The 25,547-nt window shown below is 46.7% G+C and overlaps 1 protein-coding gene and 1 long non-coding RNA gene across 7 annotated transcripts in view; one reads left to right on the top strand and one right to left on the bottom strand.

Annotated features, from left to right (window-relative positions):
- Positions 1-25,547, top strand: part of NPHP4 (nephrocystin 4) — a 720,559-nt gene that overhangs the window by 517,158 nt on the left and 177,854 nt on the right. For all 5 annotated transcript variants that reach the window (XM_063943436.1, XM_063943435.1, XM_063943440.1 and 2 more), the window contains one exon: positions 6,936-7,081. In XM_063943436.1, the coding sequence (XP_063799506.1) occupies positions 6,936-7,081 (146 nt within the window). The remainder of the gene's footprint in view (positions 1-6,935; positions 7,082-25,547) is intronic.
- Positions 1-25,547, bottom strand: part of LOC134966581 (uncharacterized) — a 289,870-nt gene that overhangs the window by 70,375 nt on the left and 193,948 nt on the right. For both annotated transcript variants that reach the window (XR_010188671.1, XR_010188670.1), the window contains one exon: positions 24,686-24,910. This is a non-coding gene — a long non-coding RNA (uncharacterized LOC134966581). The remainder of the gene's footprint in view (positions 1-24,685; positions 24,911-25,547) is intronic.

Below are 25,547 nucleotides of genomic sequence, written 5' to 3' on the forward strand. Positions count from 1 at the left end.
ATAATGGTCGACCTAAACATTGTCGACCTAGACACTGTCGATCTTCAGACCGGATCCCCTTTAGATAGGTTAGAGGTCCCAAGTCCCAGTTAGCCATGCCTCAGCAGCTCCCTGCATTCATCTTGCTCAAAGCCTGTGCCAGTGTATCCCCATGGAGATGATTCCATGCGGGCTCCTGTCCAAGCTGATGGCCATTGTACAATTTTAGAGATATACAACAGTAGTGTGCACATGGGCCCTCATTCCGAGTTGATCGCTCGCAAGGCGAATTTAGCAGAGTTGCTCACGCTAAGCCTACGCCTACTGGGAGTGTATCTTAGCTTCTTAAAATTGCGACCGATGTATTCGCAATATTGCGATTACAAACTACTTAGCAGTTTCAGAGTAGCTTCAGACTTACTCGGTATCTGCGATCAGTTCAGTGCTTGTCGTTCCTGGTTTGACGTCATAAACACACCCAGCGTTCGCCCAGACACTCCCCCGTTTCTCCGGCCACTCCTGCGTTTTTTCCGGAAACGGTAGCGTTTTTATCCACACGCCCCTAAAACGCTGTGTTTCCGCCCAGTAACACCCATTTCCTGTCAATCACACTACGATCGCCGGAGCGAAGAAAAAGCCGTGAGTAAAAATACTATCTTCATGGTAAAATTACTTGGCGCAGTCGCAGTGCGATTATTGCGCATGCGTACTAAGCGGAATTTCACTGCGATGCGATGAAAATTACAGAGCGAACGACTCGGAATGAGGGCCATGGTCCTGAAAACTTTACTTCTTCCTAGATCTGCACTCTACATAATCATACGGTACCTCCATTGTCCCAATTTCAGCAGCTGCTGAGTGTAAATACACTTATGCTACAGGAGGTGTTTTGTGTATACTCATCATCACCAGTGCCACTGTCATGCGGTGTCCCACAAGGTTCTATACAATCACCCATGATTTTTGCAGTATACATGCTACCACTGGGTGAAATGGTATGGTCTACCACTGCTTTGTAGATGATACACAACTTGCTCCTTTGCTCTGGGGCAGAGGTGTATCTAGGGGTCTGAGCGCGCCTGGCAAAGTAAGGAACTGGCACCCCCCACCCAGAGACACAGAGGGGGGAGTTACAGATAGGCTGAGGTCAGGGACACTGAGGGAGAATTACAGGGAGGGTGCGGGTACAGTGGCAAACGCAGGATTTCTAGAGGGGGGTTTCCAAATGCAGTACACAATCTCCCACTCTGCAGAATGTTGGAGCAATTGTGGGAGTCTGGGGGAGCGGTAGAAGAACCTAGTAAAGACCCTGGACATTAATGTACACTGCATGGAATACAGTATTAATATTTAACACTATAGATGGTCTATAGTATAGGCTGTATCACACATTTAAATAATATAAATAAGTGGTCAGGAAAAAGATTAAACATACCATAATAAATAAATAAATAAATATTACAAACATAATAGAACCAGTACTGCACTTTTTAAGCACACATTCTCCCACCTCATGGTAAGGCTCCTGTCTTTTCTTCCTGGTAGCTACTCTCCTGTCCAGTGTACTGATTGAGGATCCACACAGCAAACTTGGTAGAAGAAGATTCTACCACTGGGCATGTGCAGCAGCTGTGCTCTGTCCCTTAAACTGCATTGTGTGGTGGTAGCTCTGGTTATCGTATTATATACCGTTGCTATTGTTTTCAAAATTTGAGCCACTTGCCAAGAGGAGAGAGGGGGGGTGGAGGGGGGTTCCAGGCAACAGGAAACCCCCCCTGTGTTTGCCTATGTGGTAGGGACAATGAGGTGGAGGGCTTACAGGGAGGCTGAGATCAGGGACACTGAGGGGCAATTACAGGGAGGGTGTGGGCAGGGACACTGAGGGGGGAATTACAGGAGTGTGCGGATAGGGACACTGAGGGGGAATTACGGGGAGGGTATGGGCAGGGACACTGAGGTTGAATTACAGGATAGGTGTGGGCAGGGACACTGAGGGGGGAGTGACAGGGAGGCTGAGATCAGGGACACTAAGGGGGGATTACAGGGAGGGTTCGGGTAGGGAAAATGAGAGGGAGGGGCTAAAGGGAGGCTGATGTCAAGGACACTGAGGTGCAATTACAGGGAGGGTGCGGGAAGAGACACTGAGAGGGAATTACAGGAGTGTGCGGGCAGGGACACTTAGGGGGGAGTCACAGGGAGGCTGAGGTTAGGAACACTGAGGGAGAATTACAGGGAGGGTGCAGGCAGGGACACTGAGGAGGAATTACGAGGAGGGTGCGGGCAGGGACACTGAGATGGAATTATTGGGAGGGTGCAGGCAGGGAGACTGAGAGGAAATTAGGAGGAGGGTGCGGACAGGGACACTGGGGGGGAATTACAGTTAAGGTGCGGGCAGGGACACAGAGAGAATTACGAGGAGTGTGCAGGCAGGGACACTGAGAGGGAATTACAGAGAGGGTACGGGCAGGGATACTGAGAGGGAATTACGGGGAGGGTGCGGGTAGGGACACTGAGAGGGAATTACGGGGAGGGTGCGGGCAGGGATACTGAGGGGGAATTATGGGAGGGGTGTGGGCAGGAACACTGCAGGCAGGGACACTGAGAGGGAATTACAGGAGTGTATTGGCAGGGTCACTGAGGCGGCAGTTACAGGGATGGTGCGGGCAGGGACACTGAGGGGGAATTACAGGGAGGGTGCAGACAGGGACATCGAGGGGATATATGCACACATACATACAGTTAAAAACTCCTCTCTAGGTGTGGTGGCACTACATTTCCCAGAAAATCCAGTTGACAAGGTGTGCTGGGACTTGTAGTCTCAACACAGCTGGACAGGCAGTCACTGGTCTAGATACCTCTCCATACAGAGCTCTTTGTAAGCTGTGATCCAGACTGCCAGGATAGACCATGCAGTGCAGCTACGGTACCGCAGAAAATGTACAGGTATGCTCACGCTGTACTGATTGTAGTGGCTGGTGTTTGGTGACAGGCCGCGTGGGACCAATGAGAATGGGAGCGGATGAGGAAGAGGAGGTGCCTCGCCCCTCCCCATACCTGGAAGTGCCCCGCTCCCCGGCTATATTCACCATCATTGTGACTGTAGTCACAAAGAGTGTCAGAGTGCAATACGCTTCTGAGAGTCCGGCAGTGGATGAGCACTGCTAAGAGATGTACTCAGTGAGAACTACTATGTCATTCTACACCCTGGCGCATGTGGCACTGCCGGGCGGCGCGCACCTTCCCCCTTTGGCCGGCGCCCCTGGCAAGTGCCATCCTGGCCAATAGGAAGATACACCCCTGCTCTGGGGTACTGAGAACCCAATAACAACCCTCAATGGCTGTCTAGCTGAGCTCCAGGAGTGGATGAATGCCAGTTGTCTGCGACTGAACCCTGATAAATAGAGGTTCTTATGATAGGACCTCAACATCAAAGGACAAGACTGCAGCATGGCCAACCAGCTGGACTTACACTTGGGGCTTCAGAATGACAAAACACAGAATCTAGGCGTTGTCATGGATGGTGGCTTTATACTTAAACATCAGATATCAGCGACAATGAAATCCTCATTCTTTCACTCATTTCCTCAGAAGATCTGCCAAAACTCATACATGCATGTGTATCATCTCGATTAGACTACTGCAATGCCCTCTACCTTGGTCTCCCATCAAAAGAATTGCACCACTTGCAGCTGGTACCAAACACAACTACCTGCCCCATTCCGTTCACATAACACCCATTCTCTACTCCCTCACTGGCTGCCTGTAAGATGGCGGATCATCTTCAACATTGGCTTGCTGACTTTCAAAGCCTTACTTGACCAGGTCCCAAGGTACCTGAAGTAGCTTCTGATTCCATACTGCCCCGCTCAATTACCGTGATCTGTAGATGAAGAACTATTAGCAGTACCTAGAATCTCCCTCAATTCATCTGGGGGTCGAGCTTTAAGCCTTGTGGCTCCGACTTTATGGAACTCGCTGCCCTGCACAGTGCGAGAGGCCCCCACTCTAGAATGGCAAGCTGAAATGCGTGAAAAGTGACCCGTTTGGGCGCCCAACAGCATTTTTCGCGATCGCGCCCAGACTTTGGTTGAGTTGAGCTGCTTTACGCAGCTAAACCCGACCTCTATGGGCGCAATAAAGTGACACAATTGAATATAGCCCCTTCGATCTGTTGTCACTGTAGACGGGAGATTGGGCGTGATAATCAATTGAATACCACTCCTTGAGTCTTATTGGAGAAAGAGCGCTATATACAGTAAATACAATTATTATTATTATTATTATTATTATTATTATGTAAACAGACGCCTCCTCCAAGCTTCTGTGTACCATTGCTGCGTTCCAAGACGCAGTCATCAGATCACATGCTTGATCAATCGGCCATCTGAGAAATCTTCAGGTTACCCAGGACGGCCACAAAACTAGAGTGAAAGTGGTGTTTTTTTGAGCCCCTAGAATACCTGATTATGGTGCTGTCAGGTAAAGGCATTGAGAATACTGATAAGAGGAAACCAGTGCAGATACAGTAGATAAAGCTCTAGGCTCAGCAGGATGATGGGGTTGGGTGACCTGAGCTACGAGGATGTCAGGACTATCTCGAGCAGCAGTATCTTCAGGACCACCGCTGTTTGTTCTGTGTAATGGGGATGCGGTCACTTTACCTACATTAAAAATCCAGACGATCAAAATACTGACAACCATTGACCGACAGTCAAAATCCCAACATAGTAAAAATACTGACATTTAAAATACCGACAAGGTCATAATACGACATTTAAAAAGTCGACATGAGTTTTTCACGATTTTTTTCATTGAAACCGACTTGTTCATACTTTACCATCCCAGTGGACCTGGAGGGGGAATAAAATGTGTGCCGAGTGCAGTGAGGCACCGTGCCCGATGCGAGGGGACGCGGTACACTTATACCGTGTGTATGTCGACATACACACCAAAAAATAATGACAATTTCTTGTCGACTTTTTGACCTGTCGTCATTTTAAATGTCGCTATTTTGACCTTGTCGATATATTAAATGTCTGTATTTTGACCTTGTCAGGATTTTGACCGTCGGGATTTTGATTGTAGGTATTTCACACTGATCCCGTGTAATGAGACATGAATATTACAAATGTATACTTTCATATAGGATATTTATTTCTTTAGGACTATTGTCACATTGACAGAATGGGATATTTTCACTTTGTGACCTGTTCCTTGTCACTCTAGCTTTTCTGTTCTCCAGCCAGCAGACTAATGAGAACCAAAATCACCTCTATGAGAAATGACTGCTAGAAAGTTCAGCCTGTGATTCATTACCTCAGTTCTTGATCATCTGTCTGACTTTAACATTCCGCATGTAAATAATATTCCACTAGAATTTGGATGTGTCAAAAGTTACACCCCGCAGCACTAGCCGAGACGCTTATTTACATACCATTTACATAATGCTTCATGTAGCTTCAGGTACCTCTGTTTTGTAGTCTTCATTTCTATTGTTCCCCGATGCGTGAAAGCATTTTCTTTTTCAATGACTTGACATGGTTCTTGTAATAAGAGACCTGGAACATTTGAATAGATTACACTTTGACATTTCACTGTCCTTTCCTGTTTGACTTTGTATTCCCTATGCAGAACAGAGTTACTGTATTACATGTAATCTTATGTTATTGTATTACTCTGTGGCAGAGGTAACGCCCGTGTCTTTCTGGTAGCTGTGGAACTACCCATCATATCTGGTCAGCTTTTAACTGGAAGTGTATGTTGAATGTTATACTTCCAGAACCACTAGTGGCCTAACACTTGCTTTGTGGAGTTTGTATGTTCTCATCATGCTTGCGTTGGGTTTCCTCCAAGTACTCTGGTGGTTTCTTCACCCCTTCACTGCTGCGTGCACCAGTGGCTGGTCTGCACAGCAACCTCTCACTGCCTATCTATAGTGCAGAGCTGCTGTTGGTAGGACTCACAGCCTATTTGTCCTGGCAATTGGCCAGCTGGATAGTCCTCTAAAATCTTTCCAGTGTAACCCCACTTTATTGCAGACTAGTCTCCTCACTTATGTTCCCCTAAACATTTTACACACCTACAATCTGTGATGAATACATCAGCCAGGCTGATTTCTCCTTGCACAGTGTTCTGCTGCTGTTCTGCTCCTTCTAGTCCCTACATTGACAGCCTATATATTACCGAATTCAACCAACTAGGACAGCTGGGGGGATCTGTATACGGATACTGATGTGTTAGAAGCATTCGGGTTCTATGAGCCTAATTCAGTGGATCTGGTCTTTAGGTCGACCACACTTACTGTCGACCTACTTACTGTCGACGAATAGTGGTCGACCTAGACACTGTCGACCTAAGTCTAATCGACCCAACATACTACACCCAATTCTGCATGGTTTGTAGAGCACATCTACAACCCATTACACTGACATGTGGGGGGACACCAAGCACAGGGCACAGGGCAAGTCTGCCCCACATGCTGGGTACTCCTCCCGTGCAAACATGCGAGCGCATCGCACAACGGCGATGCTTAGGGTAGCCTTCTGCCTACGCAGCCTAGCTGCAAAGGCAGACACCAACCCACCATCTTTTTGTTTACAGCGGGCGCGTGTGACGTCATGCAGCCACCGTGCCACGCAGATGGTCCGGACTCACCTGCGTTGTCCGGACTACGCCCTCCCCAACGCCACCCACAAAATGCAGATGTGACGCCCCCTCTCGCCCTGCGAACACCTCTGCCTGATGTTCGCACATGTGATATGCCGTTGCCTCTCACTGGGTGCGCACGCGCAGTGTGGCTTCTGCGCGTGCGCACACCTCACAGGGCATCAGCATGGAACGCTGCCGCAGCAGCGTTCCATGCTGAATTAGGCCATATGTCTGATCTGTTGCATACTGTATATAGCTGAGCAGAATGCGGCACACAAAACAATGTTTCTGCCATTTGTATTCTACAGGAATTCCCAGGTGTGAGTGGAATAACGCACCTTGAGGCAGATATGGGTGACAGTAATCAGGAGGTGGCCACTGCGGAGCATCTACAAGAGCTCGTCTTTTCTCCTGTTCACGCCCCAATTGTTGCAATGGGAACTCAGACCGGAAGGTAAGACTGATCTTGTCACTATTTCCATCTTCCAATTTTTAGAGCTAAGTTTATACTGCTGGATTAGAACATAGGTGGTCATTCTGAGTTGTTCGCTCGTTGCCGTTTTTCGCATCGGAGCGATTAGGTGGAAAATGCGCATGTGCATGGCACGCAGTGCGCATGCGCTTAGTAATCTAACTCAAAACTTTGTAGATTTACACAAGCTCGAGCAACGTTTTTTCAACGCTCGAGTGATCGTAATGTGATTGACAGGAAGTGGGTGTTTCTGGGCGGAAACTGGACGTTTTCAGGGAGTGTGCTAAAAACCGCAGGCGTGCCAGGTAAAAACGCAGGAGTGGCTGGAGAAACGGGGGAGTGGCTGGCCGAACGCAGGGCGTGTTTGTGACGTCAAACCAGGAACTAAACAGACTGAGGTGTTCGCAATCTAGGAGTAGGTCTGGAGCTACTCAGAAACTGCAAAGAATTATTTAGTAGCAATTCTGCTAATCTTTCGTTCGTTATTCTGCTAAGCTAAGATACACTCCCAGAGGGCGGGGGCCTAGCGTTTGCGATGCTGCTAAAAGCAGCTAGCGAGCGAACAACTCGGAATGACCACCATAAGCCAATACAAGCACAGCGCTATAATGAGGTTGTGTTATAAAGAGGAGAACGTGAAATAAAATTAGCACATGTTCTTGTCAGTTTGTGCCTAGAATATACCTGGTGGTAGTATAGGGTGATGTCATAAAGGAAGAATTGGTGGGGTGGGGGGTGGATTTACAAATACGTGTCTGAGATGTTCAGAATGAAGACAGAAAGATGGGAGGCATGGTGGAAGTACATGGTGAGACTGGAGGAAATGGGGAAGAACAAGGTGATCATGGTGATTATAGTCTGTTTTTGCTTTTCACTCTTTTTCTCCCAACTTCAGCAAACAGATATGTTATCTATGGTTTGATAGATGAGTACGTTTTATTAGTGATACTATACTCTTTAAATTATATATGTATATAAATAGGGAGGAACAAGGGAAAATACGAGAAAAGAAGTAAAAACAGGGTGAGAAGGTAGGAAAAGGAGAAGAACACTGTGAGATGGAAGGAAAACAGAAAGAACATGGGGGCAGATGTATTAAGCCTGGAGAAGTGATAAAGAAGTGATAAGTGCAAGGTGATAACGCACCAGCCAATCAGCTCAAAACTGCCATTTTTCAAACCCGTAATGATTCGCTGGAGCGTTATCATCTTTCACTTATCACTACTTTATCACTGCTTTATTACTTATCCAGGCTTAATACATCTGCCCCATGGTGAGATGGGAGGAAAGTGCGAAGAACATGGTGATATGGGAGGAAAGTGGGAAGAACATGGTGAGACTGGAGGAAAGGTGGGAGAACCTGGTGAGATGGGAGGAAAAGGGGAAGCGCATGTTAAGGGGGAAGAACATGTTGATATGAGAGGAAGGGGGAACAACATGGTGAGAAGGGAGGAGAGGGGGAAGTATATGATGAGACTGGAGATAAGGGGGAAAAACATGGGGGAGACAAATGGAAATTGCAAGAACATGAGGGAAATGTGAGGATAGAGGGAATGACGGGGATATGGGAGGCATCAGGAGGGAGTAGGGGAAGAGAATGGAAAACTAATCTCTGCACAATGGCTAGCGACCTGGCAAATGACTTGTGTAAAATACTAGTATGATACCATCCTAGAAGGCTTCCAGTACTGCTCTATGCACCAACACTGCTGTGGTTGGCAGGTACCTCCCAGTAATCTGTCACACACCTGCCCCATTGCAAATAGATTAACTTGGTTTGTATAGTTGCTAACATTTTCTATTGTACAGTCATTATCTGTGTGTATGTATTTTCCTGCTGGTAATCAGTCTACTCTACTAGGGAATTAAACATGTTTATCATTTCCATTATTAGCAGTAATTTCATATACAGTATATATTTATATCTATCTATCTATATATATCTATATATATTTTATATATATATATATATATATATATATATAGGGCAGTATGAATGGTGTAATGGTTAGCAGTACAGCCTCACAACATCGAGCCCATGGGTTCGATTGCCGCTATGGCTCTGACTGTGTGCAGTTTGTATATTCTCCCCGTACTTGCGTGGGTTTCCTCCGGGTGCTCCTCCGACAATCCAAAAATATACTGGTAGGTTAATTGGATCCCAACAAAATTAACCCTAGCGTGAATGTGTGTATGTGTACATGTTGTAGGGAATATAGATTGTAAGCTCCACTGGGGCAGGGACTGATGAATGGTGAATGGACAAATATTCTCTGTACAGCACTGCGGAATATGTGTGCGCTATATAAATAACTGATAATAATAATATATACTACAATGAATATCAGATAAATATAATCAGGCACCTATCATTTGAATTATTCCATACACACACAGGAACCCCAAAACCAGGTGTAGCCTGTATGTAACCACATTGTAATCTTTGAAGGGTAGTTACCTTCCGTTTCTAGCTACTCCCGTCCACATCCCACTGGGGCACTACCATCTCTGGAACTCCTATTCTTTACACATACTGTACTGTAGGGAGCTATTTATCATGGGTAACATTGGGGACCCGTAAAGTATCATTTCTTACTCACCGCATATCACAGCGATAACAAATGAAGTGACAGTGGCTCAGCCCATCACAGTGAAGAGTGAATAAGTGGCAGCTTTCCCTATCATTTTGGATACATGGCCATTGAGCCGTGTGTGTGCAAGTATAGGGTACTTGGGAGGGATCTGAAGATCCCTCTCTGTAAATTAGCTATCTGTGCCAATCCTTGAAAAGCTATACTATTTGGAGCTTGGTAAATTGGGCTACAAGAGGTTTTAGCGTGCAGGTACTTAAGTAATGCAGGAGATAGCGATACTTACCTCGGTAATACATCGCCTTGATACTAAAAGTTCAGAAAGTCCTACAGGAACAGTCATTATTTTTTCAATGGTAAATAGACTCCTTACTTCATCAATAATAAATAGGCTACTGTACATCAAAGCACTTCCAGAGGCATTGTTATGTAATGTACAGAACACTATATATGCAATGTGCTGTTATTTGCTATTTAATTATCATGGTGTCCTCTTGATCAGCGACGCTGATTCTCTGTATTTGGAAAACAAAAATCTGCAGAGGACTGTTGCTAACCAGAAATAGCATTTACCATGTGTCTGCACATAATGCCAGGAGCGCTGACTCACACAGTCTGTTCCGTATGACTCAGTATTAGCTTTTATTATATATATATATATATATATATATTATATGTATTTATATAAAATAAAGGGAGAAATAGGCGCCAAGGTAAGTGAACTACATGTTTTAAACCAGTAATAGCAACACAAATCTTAATACAACCCTCAACTATAACTGAGTGGCAGCTTTTCACAATAAGATGTGTGTTAGTGAGACACACAAGTGGTAGTAATATGGGCCTAATTCAGACCTGATCGCTCGCTAGGGTTTTTTTGCAGTGCTGCGATCAGATAGTCGCTGCCCATAGGGGAGTGTATTTTAGCTGTGCAAGTGTGCGAATGCATGTGTAGCAGAGTTGTACAAACAGATCTTGTGCAGTCTCTGCGCGGCCCAGGACTTACTCAGCCGCTGCGATCACATCAGCCTGTCCGGGACCGGAACTGACGTCAGGAACCCTCCCTGCAAACGCATGGATACGCCTGCGATTTTCCAACCACTCCCTGAAAACGGTCAGTTGCCACCCACAAACGCCTTCTTCCTGTCAATCTCCTTGCGATCGCCCGTGCGAATGGATTCTTCGCACAAACCTATTGCTGAGCGTTGGAGTGAATATAGCGCCTAATGGTGTGGAAAAATAAGAATTTACTCACCGGTAATTCTATTTCTCGTAGTCCGTAGTGGATGCTGGGAACTCCGAAAGGACCATGGGGAATAGCGGGCTCCGAAGGAGGCTGGGCACTCTAGAAAGATTTATGACTACCTGGTGTGCACTGGCTCCTCCCACTATGACCCTCCTCCAAGCCTCAGTTAGGACACTGTGCCCGGACGAGCGTACACAATAAGGAAGGATTTTGAATCCCGGGTAAGACTCATACCAGCCACACCAATCACACCGTATAACTCGTGATATTATACCCAGTTAACAGTATGAAACAATTGAGCCTCTCAACAGATGGCTCAACAATAACCCGATGTAATTAACAATAACTATGTACAAGTATTGCAGATAAACCGCACTTGGGATGGGCGCCCAGCATCCACTACGGACTACGAGAAATAGAATTACCGGTGAGTAAATTCTTATTTTCTCTGACGTCCTAGTGGAAGCTGGGAACTCCGAAAGGACCATGGGGATTATACCAAAGCTCCCAAACGGGCGGGAGAGTGCGGATGACTCTGCAACACCGAATGAGAGAACCCCAGGTCCTCCTTAGCCAGGGTATCAAATTTGTAGAATTTTGCAAACGTGTTTGCCCCTGACCAAGTAGCAGCTCGGCAAAGTTGTAAAGCCGAGACCCCTCGGGCAGCCGCCCAAGATGAGCCCACCTTCCTTGTGGAATGGGCATTGACAGATTTTAGCTGTGGCAGGCCTGCCACAGAATGTGCAAGCTGAATTGTACTACAAATCCAACGAGCAATAGTCTGCTTAGAAGCAGGAGCACCCAGCTTGTTGGGTGCATATAAAATAAACAGCGAGTCAGATTTTCTGACTCCCGCTGTCCTGGAAACATATATTTTCAGGGCCCTGACAACGTCTAGCAACTTGGAGTCCTCCAAGTCCTTAGTAGCCGCAGGCACCACAATAGGCTGGTTCAGGTGAAACGCTGACACCACCTTAGGGAGAAACTGGGGACGAGTCCTCAATTCTGCCCTATCCATATGGAAAATCAGATAAGGGCTTTTACATGATAAAGCCGCCAATTCTGATACTCGCCTGGCCGAAGCCAAGGCCAATAACATGACCACTTTCCACGTGAGATATTTCAGATCCACGGTCTTTAGTGGCTCAAACCAATGTGATTTTAAGAAAACTCAACACCACGTTGAGATCCCAAGGTGCCACAGGAGGCACAAATGGGGGCTGAATATGCAGCACTCCTTTTACAAATGTCTGAACTTCAGGTACTGAAGCTAGTTCTTTTTGAAAGAAAATCGACAGAGCCGAGATCTGTACCTTAATGGAACCTAATTTTAGGCCCATATTCACTCCTGCTTGCAGGAAATGCAGAAATCGACCTAGTTGAAATTCCTCTGTTGGGGCCCTTTCGGCCTCACACCATGCAACATATTTCCGCCATATGCGGTGATAATGATTTGCTGTAACCTCTTTCCTGGCTTTAATAAGCGTAGGAATGACTTCTTCCGGAATGCCCTTTTCCTTTAGGATCCGGCGTTCAACCGCCATGCCGTCAAACGCAGCCGCGGTAAGTCTTGGAACAGACAGGGCCCTTGCTGTAGCAGGTCTTGTCTGAGCGGCAGAGGCCACGGGTCCTCTGAGATCATCTCTTGAAGTTCCGGGTACCACGCTCGTCTTGGCCAATCCGGAACCCCGAGAATTGTGTTTACTCCTCGCCTTCTTATTATTCTCAATACCTTTGGTATGAGAGGCAGAGGGGGGAACACATAAACTGACTGATACACCCACGGTGTCACTAGAGCGTCCACAGCTATCGCCTGAGGGTCTCTTGACCTGACGCAACACCTCTCTAGTTTTTTGTTTAGGCGGGACGCCATCACGTCCACCTGTGGACAATCCCACTGATTTACAATCATTTGTGATTTTCCGCCCATCGGAGAATTCTTGTGGCTTCTGCCATTGCCATCCTGCTTCTTGTGCCGCCCTGTCGATTCACATGGGCGACTGCCGTGATGTTGTCTGACTGGATCAGCACCGGCTGGTGTGGGAGCAGGGATTTTGCTTGACTTAGGGCATTGTACATGGCCCTTAGTTCCAGAATATTTATGTGAAGGGAAGTCTCCTGACTTGACTATAGTCCTTGGAAGTTTCTTCCCCTTGTGACTGCCCCCCAGCCTCGAAGGCTGGCATCCGTGGTCACCAGGACCCAGTCCTGTATGCCGAATCTGCGGCCCTCTAGAAGATGAGCACCGTGCAGCCACCACAGAAGAGACACCCTGGTTCTTGGAGACAGGGTTATTAAACGATGCATCTGAATATGCGATTCTGGCATGGAACCTGCCGAATGGAATTGCCTCGTAAGAAGCTACCATCTTTCCCAGGACCCGCGTGCAGTGATGCACCGATACCTGTTTTGGTTTCAGGAGGTCTCTGACTAGAGAAGACAACTCCCTGGCTTTCTCCTCCGGGAGAAACACTTTTTCTCTAACGTCCTAGTGGATGCTGGGGACTCCGTCAGGACCATGGGGAATAGCGGCTCCGCAGGAGACAGGGCACAAAAGCAAGCTTTTAGGATCACATGGTGTGTACTGGCTCCTCCCCCTATGACCCTCCTCCAAGCCTCAGTTAGGTTTTTGTGCCCGTCCGAGTAGGGTGCAATCTAGGTGGCTCTCTTAAAGAGTTACTTAGAAAAAGTTTTTAGGTTCTTTATTTTCAGTGAGTCCTGCTGGCAACAGGCTCACTGCATCGAGGGACTTAGGGGAGAGATTTTCAACTCACCTGCGTGCAGGATGGATTGGATTCTTAGGCTACTGGACACCATTAGCTCCAGAGGACACAGGGCTCGCCCTGGGGTTCGTCCCGGAGCCGCGCCGCCGACCCCCCTTGCAGATGCTGAAGATGAAGAGGTCCGGAACCAAGCGGCAGAAGACTTTCAGTCTTCATCAGGTAGCGCACAGCACTGCAGCTGTGCGCCATTGTTGTCAGCACACTTCTCACAGCAGTCACGGAGGGTGCAGGGCGCTGGGGGGGGGGCGCCCTGGGCAGCAATGTATAATACCTGTATGGCGAAAAATACATCACATATAGCCCTTGAGGCTATATGGATGTATTTAACCCCTGCCAGATATCAAAAACTCCGGAGAAGAAGCCCGCCGAAAAGGGGGTGGGGCCTATTCTCCTCAGCACACAGCGCCATTTTCCCTCACAGAAATGCTGGTGGGAAGGCTCCCAGGCTCTCCCCTGCACTGCACTACAGAAACAGGGTTAAAACAGAGAGGGGGGGCACTGATTTGGCGATATGTACATATATTAAAATGCTATAAGGGAGGAACACTTATATAAAGGTTGTCCCTGGATAATTATAGCGTTTTGGTGTGTGCTGGCAAACTCTCCCTCTGTCTCCCCAAAGGGCTAGTGGGTCCTGTCCTCTATCAGAGCATTCCCTATGTGTGTGCTGTATGTCGGTACGTGTGTGTCGACATGTATGAGGTAAATGTTGGTGAGGAGGCGGAGCAAATTGCCTGTAATGGTGATGTCACTCTCTAGGGAGTCGACACCGGAATGGATGGCTTATTTATGGAATTACGTGATAATGTCAACACGCTGTAAGCCGGTTGACGACATGAGAGGGCCGGCGAACAAATTAGTATCTGTCCAGGCGTCTCAAACACCGTCAGGGGCTGTAAAATGCCCATTTACCTCAGTCGGTCGACACAGACCCAGACAAGGACACTGATTTCAGTGTCGACGGTGAAGAAACAAACGTATTTTCCTTTAGGGCCACACGTTAAGGGCAATGAAGGAGGTGTTACATATTTCTGATACTCCAAGTACCACAAAAAAGGGTATTATGTGTGAGGTGAAAAAACTACCTGTAGTTTTTCCTGAATCAGATAAATTATATGAAGTGTGTGATGATGCGTGGGTTTCCCCCGATAGAAAATTATTGGCGGTATACCTTTTCCCGCCAGAAGTTAAGGCGCGTTGGGAAACACCCCTCAGGGTGGATAAGGCGCTCACACGCTTATCAGAACAAGTGGCGGTACCATCTACAGATAGGACCGTACTTAAGGAGCCAGCTAATAGGAGGCTGAAAAATATCCTAAAAAGTATACACACACATGCTGGTGTTATACTGTGACCAGCGATCGCCTCAGCCTGGATGTGCAGACCTGAGGTGGCTTGGTCGGATTCCCTGACTAAAAATATTGATACCCTTGACAGGGACAGTATTTTATTGACTATAGAGCATTTAAAGGATGCATTTCTATATATGCGAGATGCGCAGAGGGATATTGCACTCTGGCATCAAGAGTAAATGCGATGTCCATATCTGCAAGAAGATGTTTATGGACACGACAGTGGTCAGGTGATGCAGATTCCAAACGGCACAAAGATGTATTGCCGTATAAAGGGGAGGAGTTATTTGGGGTCGGTCCATGGGACCTGGTGGCCACGGCAACTGCTGGAAAATCCACCGTTATTTACCCTAAGTCACATCTCTGCAGAAAAAGACACCGTCTTTTCAGCCTCAGTCTTTTCGTCCCTATAAGAGTCATATCTGCCCAGGGATAGAGAAAAGGGAAGAAGACTGCAGCAGGCAGCCCATTCCCAGGAATAGAAGCCCTTCGCCGCTTCTACTAAGTTCTCAGCATGACGCTGGGACCGTACAGGACCCCTGGATCCTACAAGTAGTATCCAAGGGGTACAGATTGGAATGTCGAGGCGTTTCCCCCCTCGCAGGTTCCTGTAGTCTGCTGTACCAATGTCTCCCTCCGACAGGGAGGCAGTATTGAAAATAATTCACAAGCTGTATTCCCAGCAGGTGATAATAAAAATACCCCTCCTACAACAAGGAAAGGGGTATTGTTCCACACTATATGGTGGTACTGAAGCCAGAAGGCTAGGTGAGACCGATTCTAAATCAAAAAATTTTTTTGAACACTTACAAAGGTTCAAATTCAGATGGAGTCACTCAGAGCAGTGATAGCAAACAAGGGGACTATATAGTGTCCCGGGACATCAGGGATGCTTACCTCCATGTCCCAAAAATTTGCTTTTCTCACCAAGGGTACCTCAGGTTCGTGGTACAGAACTGTCACTATCAGTTTCAGACGATGCCGTTGGATTGTCCAAGGCACCCCGGGTCCTTACCAAGGTAATGACCGAAATGAGGATTCGTCGTCAAAGAGAATGGACGACCTCCTGATAAGAACAAGGTCCAGAGAACAGTTGGAGGTCGGAGTAGCACTATCTCAAGTAGTTCTACGACAGCACGGGTGGATTCTAAATATTCCATAACCGCAGTTGTTCCGACGACACGTCTGCTGGTCCTAGGGATGATTCTGGACACAGTCCAGGAAAAGGTGTTTCTCCCAGAGGAGAAAGCCAGGGAGTTATCCGAGCTAATCGGGATCCTCCTAAAACCAGGAAAAGTGTCAGTGCATCATTGCACAAGAGTCCTGGTAAAAATGGTGGCTTATTACGAAGCGCTTCCATTCGGCAGATTTCACACAAGAACTCTTCAGTGGGATCTGCTGGACAAATGGTCCGGATCGCATCTTCAGATGCATCAGCGGATAACCCTATATCCAAGGACAAGGGTGTCTCTCCTGTGGTGATTACAGAGTGCTCATCTTCTAGAGGGCCGCAGATTCGGCATTCAGGATTGGATGCTGGTAACCACGGAGGCCAGCCTGAGAGGCTGGGGAGCAGTCACACAGGGAAAAAATTTCCAGGGAGTGTGATCAAGTCTGGAGAATTCTCTCCACATAAATACATAAATATACTGGAGCTAAGAGCAAATTTATAATGCTCTAAGTTTAGCAAGGCCTCTGCTTCAAGGTCAGCCGGTATTGATCCAGTGGGATAACATCACGGCAGTCGCCCACGTAAACAGAAAGGGCGGCACAAGAAGCAGGAGGGCAGTGGTCAAAACTGCAAGGATTTTTCGCTAGGCGGAAAATCATGTGTTAGCACTGTCAGCAGTGTTCATTCCGGGAGTGGATGACTGGGAAGCAGACTTCCTCAGCAGGCACGACCTCCACCCGGGAGAGTGGGAACTTCATCGGGAAGTTTTCCGCATGATTGTGAACCGTTGGGAAAGACCAAAGGTGGACATGATGGCGTCCCGCCCGAACAAAAAACGTGACAGGTATTGCGCCAGGTCACGAGACCTTCAGGCGTTAGCTGTGGACGTCCTGGTAACACCGTGGGTGTAACAGTCGGTGTATGTGTTCCCTCCTCTGTTTCTCATAACCAAGGTATTGAGAATTATAAGACGTAGAGGAGTAAGAACTATACTCGTGGCTCCGGATTGGCCAAGAGGGACTTGGTACCCGGAACTTCAAGAGATGCTCACAGAGGACTAATGGCCTCGGGAGCTAAGATGGGATTTGCTTTCAGCAAGAACCATGTCTGTTCCAAGAGGAACCGTGGCATCTGCCTCTAAGAAAGGACCTGCTCCAGCAGGGACCTTGTCTGTTCCAAGACTTACCGCGACTGCGTTTGACGGCATGGCGGTTGAACGCCGGATCCTAAGGGAAAAGGCATTTCGGAAGAAGTCATACCTACCCTGGTCAAAGCCAGGAAGGAGGTGACCGTACAACGTTATCACCACATGTGGTGAAAATATATTGCGTGGGTGAGGCCAGGAAGGCCCCACGAAAAAAATTTCGACTAGGTCGATTTCTGCACTTCCTGAAAACAGGAGTGTCTATGAGCCTCAAATTGGGGTCCATTAAGGTTCAAGTTTCGGCCCTGTAGATTTTCTTCCAGAAAAAATTGGCTTCAATTCCTGAAGTCCAGACGTTTGTCAAGGGAGTATTGCATATACAGCCCCTTGTGTGCCTCCAGTGGCACCGTGGGATCTCAACGTAGTGTTGGGATTCCTAAAATCATATTGGTTTGAACCGCTCAAATCTGTGGATTTGAAATATCTCACATGGAAAGTGACCATGTTGTGGCCCTGGCCTCGGCCAGACGATTGTCAGAATTGGGGGCTTTGTCTTAAAAAAGCCCATATTTGTTTTTCCAGTCGGACAAGGCAGAACTGCGGACTCGTCCCCATTTTCTTCCTAAGGTGGTGTCAGCGTTTCACCTGAAACAACATATTGTGGTGCCTGCGGCTACTAGGGACTTGGAGGACTCCAAGTTGCTAGACGTTGTCGGGGCCCTAAAAATATATAGATATATATATATATATATATATATATATTTCCAGGACGGCTGGAGTCAGAAATTCTGACTTGCTGTTTATATTGTATGCACCCAAAAAGCTGGGTGCTCCTGCTTCTAAGCAGACTATTGCTTGTTGGATTTGTAGTACAATTCAGCTTGCACATTCTGTGGCAGGCCTGCCACAGCCAAAATCTGTAAGTGCCCATTCCACAAGGAAGGTGGGCTCATCTTGGGCGGATGCCCGAGGGGGTCTCGGCTTTAAAATTTTGCCGAGCAGTTACGTGGTCAGGGGGGAACACGTTTGTAAAATTCTACAAATTTGATACCCTGGCTGAGGAGGACCTGGAGTTCTCTCATTCGGTGCTGCAGAGTCATCCGCACTCTCCCGCCCGTTTGGGAGCTTTGGTATAATCCCCATGGTCCTGACGGAGTCCCCAGCATCCACTAGGACGTTAGAGAAAATAAGATTTTACTTACCGATAAATCTATTTCTCGTAGTCCGTAGTGGATGCTGGGCGCCCATCCCAAGTGCGGATTGTCTGCATTACTTGTACATAGTTATTGTTACAAAAATCGGGTTATTATTGTTGTGAGCCATCTTTTTTAGAGGCTACTTCATTGTTATCATACTGTTAACTGGGTTCAGATCACAAGTTGTACGGTGTGATTGGTGTGGCTGGTATGAGTCTTACCCGGGATTCAAGATCCTTCCTTATTGTGTACGCTCGTCCGGGCACAGTACCTAACTGAGGCTTGGAGGAGGGTCATAGGGGGAGGAGCCAGTACACACCATGTGATCCTAAAAGCTTGCTTTTGTGCCCTGTCTCCTGCGGAGCCGCTATTCCCCATGGTCCTGACGGAGTCCCCAGCATCCACTACGGACTACGAGAAATAGATTTATCGGTAAGTAAAATCTTATTTATTTATTTCTATTTTTTTTTTGGACTGTGTCCAGAATCATACCCAGGAACAGTATACGTGTAGTCGGAACCAGCTGTGACTTTGGGATATTCAGAATCCAGCCGTGATGCCGCAGCACTTCCTGAGATAGTGCTACTCCCACCAACAACTGTTCCTTGGACCGTGCCTTTATTAGGAGATCGTCCAAGTACGGGATTTTTGTAATTAAAACTCCCTTTTTTTTTTTTTTTTTTTTGAATGAGTATCATCATTTCGGCCATTACCTTGGTAAACACCCTCGGTGCCATGTACAGTCCAAACGGCCGTGTCTGGACTTGGTAATGGCAAACCTGTACCACAAATCTGAGGTACTCCTGGCGAGGATGGTAAATGGGGACAAGCAGGTAAGCATCCTTGATGTCCCGGGATACCATGTAATCCCCCCTCGTCCAGGCTTGCAATAACCGCCCTGAGCGATTCCATCTTGAACTTGAATTTTTTTATGTATGTGTTCAAGGATTTTAAATATAAAATGGGTCACACCGAACCATGCGGTTTCGGTACCCCAAACCGTGTGGAATAGTAACCCCGTCCTTGTTGAAGTAGGGGCACCTTGAGTATTACCTGCTGGGAATACCGCTTATTAATCGCCTCTAGCACAGCCTCCCTGCCTGAGTGAGTTGTCGGCAAGGCATATTTGAGAAAAACGGCGGGGGGGAGACATCTCGAACTCCAGCTTGTACCCCTGAAATACTACTTGAAAGAAACAGGGATCCACGTGTGAGCGAGCCCACTAATTGCTGAAATTTTTGAGACGGCCCCCCACCGTACCTGGCTACACCTGTGGAGCCCCGCGTCATGCTGTGGACTCACAGGAAGCGGGGGAAGAATTTTGATTCTGGGAACAGGCTGACTGGTGCAGCTTTTTCCCTCTTCCCTTGTCTCTGTACAGAAAGGAAGCGCCATTTGACCCGCTTGCTTTTCTGAAGCCGAAAGGACTGTACCTGATAATACAGTGCTTTCTTAGTCTGTGAGGAAACCTGAGGTAAAAATATTTCTTCCCAGCAGTTGCTGTGGATACGAGGTCCCAGAGACCATCCCCAAATAATTCCTCACCCTTATAAGGCTCTATGCGCCTTTTAAGTCAGCATCACCTGTCCATTGACAGGTCTCTAATACCCTCCTGACAGAATGGACATTACATTAATTTTGGATGCCAGCCGGCAAAATATCCCTCTGTGCATCCCTCATATATAAGACGACGTCTTTAATATGTTCTCATATTAGCAAACTAGTATGCTTGACAGGGTCACCGACCACGCTGCAGCAGCACGATCTGCAGGTCTCAGTCTAGTACCTGAGTGTGTAAATACAGACTTCAGGATAGCCTCCTGCTTTTTATCAACAGGTACCTTCAAAGTGGCCGTTCCTAAAACAGCAGTGCCACCTTTTTTTGACAACCGTGTGAGCGCCTTATCCACCCTAGGGGATATCTCCCAGCGTAACTTATCCTCCTGGCGGGAAAGGGTACGCCATCAGTAACTTTTTAGAAATTACCAGTTTCTTAACGGGGGAACCCACGCTTTTCACACACTTCATTTATTCATCTGATGGGGGAACAAAACACTGCCTGTTTTTTCTCCCCAACCTAAAAGCCATTTTTAGAGGTGCTTGGGTTAATGTCAGAAATGTATAACACATTTCTTATTGCCGGGATCAAGTCACGGATGTTCCTAGTGGATTGTGTATATGTCTCAACCTTGTCGACACTGGAGTCAGACTCCTTGTCGACATCTGTGTCTGCCATCTGAGAGAGCGGGCGTTTTTGAGCCCCTGATGGCCTTTGAGACGCCTGGGCAGGCGCGGGCTGAGAAGCCGGCTGTCCCACAGCTGTTACGTCATCCACCCTTTTATGTAAGGAGTTGACACTGTCGGTTAATACCTTTCAGCTATCCATCCACTCTGGTGTCGGCCCCACAGGGGGCGACATCACATATATCGGCCTCTGCTCCGTCACCATATAAGCCTCCTCATTCAACATGTCGACACAGCCGTACCGACACACCGCAGACACACAGGGAATGCTCTAAACGAGGACAGGACCCACAAAAGCCCTTTGGGGGGACAGAGTGAGAGTATGCCAGCACACACCAGAGCGCTATATAATGCAGGGACTAACTGAGTTATGTCCCCTATAGCTGCTGTTTCTATATAATGTATACTGCGCCTAAATTTAGTGCCCCCCCTCTCTTTTTTAACTCTTTTCTGTAGTGTAGACTGCAGGGGAGAGCTAGGGAGCTTCCTTCCAGCGGAGCTGTGAGGGAAAAATGGCGCCAGTGTGCTGAGGGAGATAGCTCCGCCCCTTTTCCGCGGCCTATTCTCCCGCTTTTTTATGGAATCTGGCAGGGGTATTTACCTCATATATAGCCCCTGGGGCTATATATTGAGGTATTTGTGCCAGCCAAGGTGTTTTTATTGCTGCCTCAGGGCGCCCCCCCCAGCGCCCTGCACCCTCAGTGACCGGAGTGTGAAGTGTGTGAGAGGAGCAATGGCGCACAGCTGCAGTGCTGTGCGCTACCTTGGTGAAGACTGATGTCTTCATGCCGCCGATTTTCCGGACCATCTTCTTGCTTCTGGCTCTGTAAGGGGGACGGCGGCGCGGCTCCGGGACCGAACATCAAGGCTGCGCCTGCGGTCGATCCCTCTGGAGCTAATGGTGTCCAGTAGCCTAAGAAGCCCAATCCGGCTGCAAGCAGGCGAGTTCGCTTCTTCTCCCCTTAGTCCCTCGCTGCAGTGAGCCTGTTGCCAGCAGGTCTCACTGAAAATAAAAAACCTAAGTCTATCTTTCTTTCTAAGAGCTCAGGAGAGCCCCTAGTGTGCATCCAACCTCGGCCGGGCACAAAATCTAACTGAGGATTGGAGGAGGGTCATAGTGGGAGGAGCCAGTGCACACCAGGTAGTCATAAATCTTTCTAGAGTGCCCAGCCTCCCTCGGAGCCCGCTATTCCCCATGGTCCTTTCGGAGTTCCCAGCATCCACTAGGACGTCAGAGAAAATAATTTAAAGAAATGGGATACAAGGATACACTTAGCTTCCTTTATATTAAAGTCTTCAGTCAAATGACCATGGTGGAATTCAAGTTACTGTATATGCGGGTGTGGTATGGTTTGCCAGCGGTCGGGGTCCCGCCGACCAGCATACCGGCGCCGGAATCCCAACTGCCGGCATACCGACAGCTGGGTGAGCGCAAATGAGCCCCTTGCGGGCTCGCTGCGCTCGACACGCTGCGGGCACGGTGGTGCGCTAAGCATGCCACGCTATCTATTCTCCCAGGGGGGTCGTGGACCCCCAAGAGGGAGAAAAAGTGTCGGTATGCAGGCGGTCGGGATTCCGGCGCCGGTGTGCTGGTCGCCGGGACCCCGGCCGCCGGCAACCAGAAGACCACCCGTATATGCAAAACAAACAAAGAACAATAAAAACATAGTGCTACCTGTTATGGTGCAAGGAATGGTTGTGCATATATAAATTTTACTCATATAAAGGAACTGTATTTAGAAACTGTTGCAAGTTCCAAAAAAACCAGTGTAGAATGTTTTTTATATATAAAAACAATAATTTAATTGACATAATACTCCAAATGGCAACCGAAAGGTATTGCACGTACAAGATAAAAAACAAAAACAATTTTATCTGCCCAAACACTCACTGAGTCCAGAGACAACCGGTTCCTTAATCGCAAATATTCCAAACGGTAACCAATAGGTAGAAAACGTACAAGAAATAAGTTAAAAGAAGGCTTATCTGTCCATCAAAAGAGGTCCAGAAGGCATAAGGCCCAACGCGTTTCGTCCTAGCTTGTGGACTTCATCAGTAATTAATCAAATATATATATTTGTCTGGTCACAAAAAATGCACATTACAATGTACACAAAGGGATGGGGATGTACCGTAGCATTCGGATATTTTTTAGCTTTCAGTCTGAGCAAGCGATTTTACGGTTTGTTGAAAGCAATTCTAATACTGACATTTATATTTATAGTGGTGTGTGCCTGGCTTACTTAGCTGTAGTGTCATTTATACATACACTGTATGTGTCTGTTTGGGATCGCTCTGTGTTTTTTTTTTTTATCACACTGAATGTATTATTAAGTGCTTGCAAAATGTAAATAATTTTTTTTTTTTTTTTTAAATAATTGATTTCCAATCACTTGGGTGATTCAGAACAATAAAAAAGTGTGGTTGGGTCTTACTTTAATACATTTTTTTTAATTTACTTTTTGACATGGCAGAATTTTAGCGGCACTTATATTGTAACACATGAAAAATGTCAAAATCCTGTAAAAAAAACCCGTCTATACATTTACACCTTTATTGTTTTCCATATTCTAAAAGTGACCGCAAAGTTTCCGGCAAAGGTAATTCCAGGCCATGGCAAGAAAAGACTTTGGGTGCGATATCTCAAGCATATGGATGCAGTACATCCCACCACTTACCGTATGCATGGCGGTGTTAAATGTAAATGAGTCCGCGATTAGAAATAGCAGCAATAAAATAAAATAGTAACAATCATGCAGAGAGAATTTTTTTTTAAATTGTGTAAACGTGCGGTTACCGAAAGGGGATCTGTTTTTTTTTTTAAAGTAATATTTATATTGAGAGTAATAACATATCACATAGGGGGTATCTAATTACCAGCGGTCAATGATCGTGGCTAAATTGAATCAATGGGTGCTATCCAGCTATCCCGGATCCCATGTGTTATCGCACGATGCTGGTCCGTTTTCAGCCGATCAAAATGGCCTCTAATTGGATACCGCGATAATGACCATCGGTCAAAAACTGCGATACCCGCCTGTTTTGATCCGCCAAAAACAGGTCGTCTCTAGTAGGATACCGCCCGTAGAAAAGCTTTGAGTTATCAGGTCTATTCCTTTGCTGAAAGCTAGTATGTTTAAAATGTTTTCCCACTGTTTCTGAGATGCAAAACTCCCAATTTCTCATTTAACTTTCCAACTGCAGAATTGTCTATGCACCAATGCTTAAAGAATCCACATTTCTTATGTCTGCTTTCCTGCGTAAGTAAGAGCCCTGAGATGTGGGGCTGCAAAGGATTTTTATAGAAAACAATCAAAACCAGTGTTCCCTGTAAGCTTGGGGCTCTGGAAAGGACAGTGTTTCAAATATATTATTACAGGGGGACCAGGGGGAGAGAAAATTATAGTTTGTGCTGGGTTGCATCCGCAGAATTTCATTGCAGCCTTCCAGGTTCATTTTAGATTAAGCTACTGTATAATTTCTTTCAAGAGTAGATGTCTTAGCGAGAACAGTTGTCACTCAGATCACCATACACCACAGTCTCATCCTCCGCACGGCATTTCTGATTTTCTATTGGAGGGGAGTGTGGATTACCCAGTGCTGGGTCACCATCTTTGTAGCCATTGTATATCACCCTGAAAGCCCATGTGACTCAGAACTAATCATATAAATATATATATATATATATATATATATATATATATATATGTATATATGTGTATATATAGCTCCTAATAGAGATAGGCACTCGGAGACAACAATGTAGCAAAAAAACTGTGTATTCAGGTCAAGTACTTTCGGGGACCCCTCCCCATCCTCAGGACCACAGTAAACAACAACAGTGTAATGTCACACTTACCCAGCTTAAATCACCTCAGTCATGCCGCCAGGCGCCGCCGGGCTCCGGGACCCGCTGACCAGAAGTCTCACATCGTGACACACCTCTAGAGGAAACTAACAGCGTTGCCCCGGAAACCGCAATCATGCGTTCCACCTGGGTGCTGATGCGTTCCTGCTCTGTCCTCTCCCCTGTCAGCAGCTCCAGCGGTCCCAGGTCACCCGGAACTCCCTGTAGGCATGGCAACTATAAAAAATAAACAAAGAATACAATATAAAAACATACATAACCAAAATGGCAACAAGATAATACATAAATAAATGAGAGATGAGCGGGTTTGGTTTAACTCGGATATACCCGAATCTCCTTATTGGCTATCGGACGTCACATGTTTTGGTTAGCCAATAAGAAAAATCCAGAAAATAAGAAATGGCGATAATTCTGGCGTAAAGAACCGAGTAAATCCTAACCCGCTCATCTCTCAAAAAATAAAAAAAATACATAAACAGACACATATTAATGAATACTACTATTAGAACATATTAATTCAAAGAATTTTAGTTAATTTTATCATTGAGGCCTGCTGGTTTAATAGCACCTAGCCTCACTATCAACCTTGATTCTTTAATCAACAGAGCTTTGGCTCTGTCACCTCCCCTGAGAGATGCAGGCACATGATCGATCATGAAATATTTGATCAAATCTTGGGGATGCTTGAATTCCAAGAAATGGCATGCCACTGGGTGGTCCACGTCTCTTTCATTAAAAATCAACTTTAGCGCAGATCTGTGCGCATTCATACTTTCCTTAAATTTACAGATCACCACGTAAACCACAAAGAACATATTGCACGTTAGTACATGTCTAATATCAAACACCTTAT

This window comes from Pseudophryne corroboree, chromosome 10 (genome assembly GCF_028390025.1).
Source record: "Pseudophryne corroboree isolate aPseCor3 chromosome 10, aPseCor3.hap2, whole genome shotgun sequence".
In the NCBI taxonomy this organism is placed as follows: domain Eukaryota; kingdom Metazoa; phylum Chordata; class Amphibia; order Anura; family Myobatrachidae; genus Pseudophryne; species Pseudophryne corroboree.